The sequence below is a fragment of the Rana temporaria genome, chromosome 9 (genome assembly GCF_905171775.1).
Source record: "Rana temporaria chromosome 9, aRanTem1.1, whole genome shotgun sequence".
In the NCBI taxonomy this organism is placed as follows: domain Eukaryota; kingdom Metazoa; phylum Chordata; class Amphibia; order Anura; family Ranidae; genus Rana; species Rana temporaria.
In genome coordinates this window covers 35,847,227-35,854,397 of record NC_053497.1, presented here as the reverse complement: position 1 = coordinate 35,854,397, position 7,171 = coordinate 35,847,227, and the positions used below count along the sequence as shown (strand labels likewise).

At 44.1% G+C, this 7,171-nt stretch overlaps 1 protein-coding gene across 1 annotated transcript in view; it reads left to right on the top strand.

The window, feature by feature from the left end:
- Positions 1 to 349: 349 nt before the first annotated feature.
- The window catches only part of LOC120913302, a 32,374-nt gene continuing 25,552 nt past the window's right edge, over positions 350 to 7,171 (top strand). Inside the window, exon 1 of the mRNA XM_040323164.1 lies at positions 350 to 809. Within this exon, the coding sequence (XP_040179098.1) occupies positions 602 to 809 (208 nt within the window). The 5' untranslated portion in view covers positions 350 to 601. The remainder of the gene's footprint in view (positions 810 to 7,171) is intronic.

Genomic DNA, 7,171 nt, shown 5'->3' with positions numbered 1-7,171 from the left:
TATCTCAAAAATGGCCTGGTCAGGAGGTGGGTAAATCCTTCTGGGGCTGAAGTGGTTATAAATGATGCGTGTAAAATTAAAGACGCTGGGTGTGCATGTGACCCAATGTTTTGCATGTTTGTGGAAGGATCTGACCACGGCGCGGTGATACTCTAAACCCCATTTGCGTTGAAGGACGATTTAATTGTCAAAGGGACGATTGGTAATAAAGTTGCTGCGTAAAATGTCTATGCATCAATGTTTAATGACAGCGCCTGTGTGTGAGTGTGTAGAGACGGGCGGCGTGTAGCTGTGCACGCCACTCCTGCACACGGATAATGAATTTAATTGGCCGAGTTGCTAGGTGGCAGTGCTGCTGCTTTTGTGAGAATGTGAGAAAACAGCTTTTCTCCTCGGAGAGGCAAAGAGCGGCAGGGGGAGCGCAGAATAAAAAAAAAATGGAAGGAGGGGGGAGGAAGCTGAATGCGGCGTAAGCTCAGCTGCTCGCTTTGAGGGATATCAGCTGAGCCGGAACGAATGAGGACGTTGTTGGGGGTCACAAAAGACCCCATGTAAAATAACAAAACAAAAAAAAAACACAAAGACGATTGTTGGACACACTATGGCATCAGACGCCGAAGACCCGGTTGCTGTGTCGTCTGTGGCGGACGACTCTTTACTGGGAATCGGAGACGTCGCTGGAGATGGGCGGCTGGAGGAAGAGGAGACGAGGACGGTGCTTTGGGGTGAATTTCAAGGCACACAGCAGAATGATGGAGAGGAAGAAGGTGACTGCTTCACAAGGGGTCTGCATGCAAGCCATTCTGATGGTAAGAACCTCTGATGAAATGTCTCTTCTATATGCAGATCTATTGATATATAATAGACACATACCAAGAAATAAGCGCAGGTCTTCCATCCATGGAGGAACCACAACTCCCAGCTTGGCCGGCTAGCTAGCAAAAAAGAAAACATGGCTCAGGCCTTAGGTAATACAATTTCAGATCCATTACCAGAATACTGCTAAGGATAATATTGTTATGGCCTGAGGTAACAATAGTTCTAGATGTAATAATAAACTGCTAGTCCGGATAATGGGGTTCTGGCTTCTTGTAACTAAGGTCTGAATGCTGGCAACAGACTTGTGTTTACACGATTGTGCCTCAAGAAATATGCCTCCATTTGTGGCTGCATGACTCTGGCCTTTGGTGATATGATTTTGGCCTAGTACCAAAGCTTCTGGTTCTGATAGTGTGGTGGTTCTGGCCTTTGGTACTAAGGTTCTAGCATGGTATGGCTCTTGTGATATGATTTAGGTCTTTAGTAAAACAAGCGTTTTTTTTTTTTTTTGTTTTTTAATATGGTGGCATGGTTTTATGGTTTGGAGCTTTTTTATATGATTTCAGCCTTAGAATTATGTTCTGCCCCTGATAATGTGGCACCGGCCTTTGGTAACATGGTTCTAGACGGCATGATATGGCTTTGGGGCTGGTCATATCAATGTGGTTTTGGTAACAAGGGGCCAGATTCACGTAGGTGAGCGGCGGCGTAACGTATCGTAGATACGTTACACCGCCGCAAGTTTTCATCGCAAGTGCCTGATTCACAGAGCACTTGCAATGAAAACCTACGCCGGCGCAAGGCGGGCCAATTTAAATGGGCGTGTGCCATTTAAATTAGGCGCGCTCCCGCGCCGGACCTGCTGCGCATGCTCCGTTTCTTAACTCCCGCCGTGCTTTGCACGCCGTGGCGTCATTTTTTTGAACGGCGACGCGCGTAGCGTACTTCCGTATTCCCGGACGGCTTACGCAAACGACGTTAAATTTTAAATTTCGACGCGGGAACGACGGCCATACTTTACACAGCAATACGATTGCTGTGTAAAGTTAAGGCACCAAAAAAAAACGACAAACTTTGCGACGGGAAACTAGACTAGCGGCGACGTAGCGAACGCGAAAAAACGTTGGGGATCGCCGTAACTCCTAATTTGCATACCCGACGCTGGTTTACGACGCAAACTCCCCCCAGCGGCGGCCGCGGTACTGCATCCTAAGATCTGACAGTGTAAAACAATTACACCTGTCGGATCTAAGGGATATCTATGCGTAACTGATTCTATGAATCAGTCGCATAGATAGAAACAGAGATACGACGGCGTATCAGGAGAAACGCCGTCGTATCTCTTTGGTGAATCTGGCCCAAGGTTCCAAATTGCATGATATGGCTTTGGGTTTTGTGAGGTTAACGTTGGTCTCTGATAACATGCTTCCTATATTGAATGATATGGTTTTGAGTTTTATGATGACAATATGGTCTTTGATCACAAGGTTCTAGATTGCACGATATGACTTTGAGTTACGTGATGTCATTCTCCTCTTTTGGTAACGTGATTCTAGATTGCATAATGTGGCTTTGGGTTCTGTGATGTCATTCTAATGTTTAGTAACATGGTTCTAGATTGCGTTTCATGGCTTTGGGATTTTCTGATGTCATTCTGGTCTTTGGTTAGAAGGTTCTAGATTGCATGATATGACTTTGGTTTTGTGATGTTATTCTGGTCTTTGGTAACAAGGTTCTAGATTATTACATGATATGAGTTTTGTTTTTGTGATGTCAAAGTAATCTTGGTAACGTGGTTCTACATTGAACAAAAGGTCTTTGCATTTTGTGATATCATTCTGGTCTTTGGTAACATTGTTCTTGAGTGCATAATATGGCTTTGTGTTTTGTGATGTCAATGTATTCTTCAGTAACAAGGTTCTAGATAGCATGATATGGGTTTGGGTTTTGTGATGCCATTCTGGTCTTTGGTAATGTGGTTCTGGATTGCATAATATGGTGTTGCGTTTTATGATGCCAATGTTGGCAATGTAATCTTTGGTATCAATGTTCTAGATTGCATGATATGACTGTGGTTTAAGTGATGTCATTCTGCTCTTTGGTAACGTGATTCTAGATTGCATAATGTGGCTTTGGGTTCTGTGATGTCATTCTGATGTTTAGTAACATGGTTCTAGATTGCGTTTCATGGCTTTGGGCTTTTCTGATGTCATTCTGGTCTTTTGGTAAGAAGGTTCTAGATTGCATGATGAGACTTTAGTTTTGTGATGTTATTCTGGTCTTTGTTAACAAGTTTCTAGATTACATGATATGACTTTGGTTTTGTGATGTTCCTCTGGTCTTTGGTAGCAAGGTTCTAGATTGCATGATATGACTTTGGTTTTGTGATGTTCCTCTGGTCTTTGGTGACAAGGTTCTAGATTGCATGATATGATTTAGATTTTGTGATGTTATTCTCGTCTTTGGTAACAAGGTTCTAGATTGCATGATATGATTTTTGTGATGTCAAAGTAATCTTAGTAACGTGGTTCTTTGCATTTTGTGATATCATTCTGGTCTTTGGTAACATTGGGCCAGATTCACAGATATCTGCGGCGGCGTAACGTATCGTCTTTACGTTACACCGCCGCTAGTTTTCAGCGCAAGTGCCTGATTCACCAAGTACTTGCGTGTAAACTTACGGCGGTGTAACGTAAAGCCGTCCGGCGCAAGCCCGCCCAATTCAAATGAGGCGTGTACCATTTAAATTAGGCGCGTTCCCGCGCCGAACGTACTGCGCATGCTCCGTTTTGCAATTTCCCGCCGTGCTTTGCGCGAAATGACGTCGCCCCGATGTAATGTTTTGAATGGCGACGCGCGTAACGTACTTTCGTATTCTCGGACGACTTACACAAAAAAAAAAAAATTGAAATTCAGCGGGGGAACGACGGCCATACTTTAACATAGGCTGTCTATTGTTACACCACCTCAATAGCAGCCGTAACTTTGTGACGCGAAAAGACGACTAGCGATGACGTAACGAACGCGCGTACCTTCGTGGATCGCCGTAAACAGCTAATTAGCATACCCGACGCGTAAACCGACGCGATCTCCACCCAGCGGCGGCCGAAGTATGGCATCCTAAGATCCGAAGGCGTACGAAGCCGTACGCCTGTCGGATTTTAGCCAAATGCCGTCGTATCTTTGTTTGTTAATTACAAATTAAGATACGACGCGGCAAATTTGAAAGTACGCCGGAGTATCAGCAGATACTCCGGCGTACTTATTCTGTGAATCTGGCCCTATGTTCTTGATTCCATATGGCTGTGTGTTTTGTGATGTCAATGTAATCTGGCTTTGGGTTTTATGATGCCAATGTTGTCAATGTAATCTTTGGTATCAAGGTTCTAGATTGCATGCTATGGCTTTGGGTTTTGTGATGTCATTCAGGCATATGGTAACACACTCCTAGATTGTATGATATGGTGTAACGGGAGGGCCCGTGGGACCCAGAAGCTCGTACAAAGTATGAGCCAGAACATAATGGACATTTAGAATATCTTGAAATATTACTGTTTGTTGATTCTGAACCCAACAGGTCAATTGAAAGAGTGGCTCATTCAATGTGGGAACATAGGCTGTTAGGGGTTAATATCGTCTGCTACTGTGATGTAAATGAACCATAGTATGGCTCCTAAGAACCTTTCATTGTGTAAGGCCCCGTACACACGAGAGGATCGATCCGCTGAAATTGATCCGCGGACCGGTTTCAGTGGATAGATCCCCTGGTGTGTACAATCCAGCGGATATTTTTCCGCTGATTTTTTCCCCCGGGGATGGATTTCCAGCGGATCAAAATCTCTTAACATGCTAAGAAATCGATCCGCTGGAATCCAGTCCAACGGATTGATCCGCTGGTCTGTACAGACTCACCGGATCAATCCGTCCGAATCCATCCCCCGCATGCGTCGTAATGATTCGACGCATGCGTGGAAGTCCTTATATGACAGCGTCGCGCACGTCGCCGCGTCATCATTGCGGCGACGCGTCACCGCGGACGGAATTCCGCGGGGATTTTGATCTCATGGTTAGTACAACCATGAGATCAAAATCCGCCAGAGGATTTATCCGCGGAAACGGTCCGGAGGACCGTTTCCGCGGATAAATCCTCTCGTGTGTACTAGGCCTTATCCTAATTGACACTGTATTGTGTGAAAGTTATATTGATGATAGATGTGTGTTGTGAGTTAGCACAGTCTAAATGTCTGACTTGTCAGCTGTAGTTAATTAGCTCATGTAAATTATGTCTACCAAAGGAATGTGTATTGTATAGCAGGTGTCTATCTTGAAAGGTCATATCTCGGAGTCACCTTGTCTGGGTAAATGATTAGGTAATTAGCTCATGTAGATTATGTCAGAGTTGGAGTCAGAATGTCTGACTAAAAGATGTGTATTGAGGGGGGCTCGTTAGGAACCATTGTATGATGTTGTGGGTGGAGTGTGTCATTGTCCATTTGATTACTGCAGTATTCTTTTTGGTGTATACAAGAAGCTTCCCTCCACAATAAAGATTGTCTATTCGTTTTGAACCAGAGAACAGAGCCATGTGTCTCGTTTCTGGGGGGAAATCCGTATAAATTGTGTTCGCCGGATTGTGGAGTGTCGATAAGCTGTCTCAGGTTCGGAATGGAGTATCTTTAACGGCGTTAACCCCTGTCCCATTTGGGGTTCCTTTAAATATGACTTTGAGCTTTGTAATGTCTTTCTAGTCATTGGTAATACGGTCATAGATTGCATAATATGGCTTTTGGGTTCTGTGATGTATTTCTGGTCTTGGGTAACACGGTTCTAGATTGCATGATATAGCTTTGGGTTCTGTGATGTCTTTCTGGACTTTGGTAACATGGTACCAGATTGCATGATACAGCATTGGGTTTTCTGATGTCGGTCTAATCTTTGGTAGCAATGTTCTATCCTAATTTAAATTGGCTTTGTTGGTATTGTTCTGTCCTCCGGTTACAAGTTGCAAGCTTTCATAGCATGACTTTGGTTCTGGATTATGGTAACTGGTTCTGGTTCATGTTATATGACTCGGGTTCAATTAATAATGTTCTGGCTCTATTAAAATGAGTTTAACCAGCAGAGTTCTAGGACTGAAAAAATATTATTACCAAAAAAAATTCTGACCTCCATCAACAGGGTTCCATTGCGGTGATGGACCTCATTTCTGGTAATTTGTCCTGACAGTTCCAGCCTTTGACAACATCCTATTTGATCTAGGGATACAGGGCCAAATCCTTAAAAGAGATACAACGGCGTATCTACTGATACGCCGTCGTATCCCTGTTTCTATCTTTGGAACTGATCCACAGAATCAGTTTCCAAAAGATAGGGAGAAGATCCGGCATGTGTAAGAGACTTACACTGCCGGATCTTAGGATGCAGTACCGGATCCGCCGCTGGGGGCATTTCGCGTCGAAATGCCGCCTCGGGTATGCAAATTAGCACTAACGGAGATCCACAAAGCTTTTCAGCCTCGTTTTTTCTCCGTAAGTTTTAGTTTGCAATCGTAACTTTAGGGCTGCTTTTACAAAGTGTAAAGTTAGTACACCATGTAAAAGCAGACCCTTCTGTCCAGCGACGCGTTTTTTTTTTTGTTTTGAATTTTTTTTCCGCGCTGTATCTTTTTTTTTTCCCGACGCAACTTTATTGACCCGTCGCAATCCACAAAGCTCGGCGTAACGTAATTTCGCGCTATGCACGTCGGGGAAATTACGTCACGAGCATGCGCAGTACGGCCGGCGCGGGAGCGCGCCTCATTTAAATGGGAATCACCCCCATTTGAAGAGGAACGCCTTGTGCCGGCGGAATTTAAGTTACAACGCTGCAAATTCCTGCAAATTTGTGGATCGGGCACTAACTTGGGAAATTTGCGGCGGTGTAACTTAAATGGAAAAAGTTAAGTTACGCCGCCTGGCTGAGGATTTGGCCCACAGTTCTGATCAGGGGTCAAGTCCTGGGGAAAAAAGTGTGGGAACTCCCACCCAAGATCCACTCCCCTACCAAAAAAAAAAATGATGGGGGGTGGGTGGTATATAGATAAAAATTAGTTAAACCCACAAGTGTTTTTTTTTTTGCTAATACTATTCCGTTATATTGGCTTTCAATTGTATGGAAGGTTTAGCACTGGGAAACAGAAGTAGTGCATTTTATATACTGTACAACTATATAAATCAGACCAAAATGAGGAGGAATGAGGGACAGGGGGACTGTGTTCCAAATCAGGGACAGTCCCTCGTAATCCGGGATAGTTGGGATCTATGCACTGGTCCAAGGTAAAAGGTTCATAGTCATAGACACATTAAACACCCAA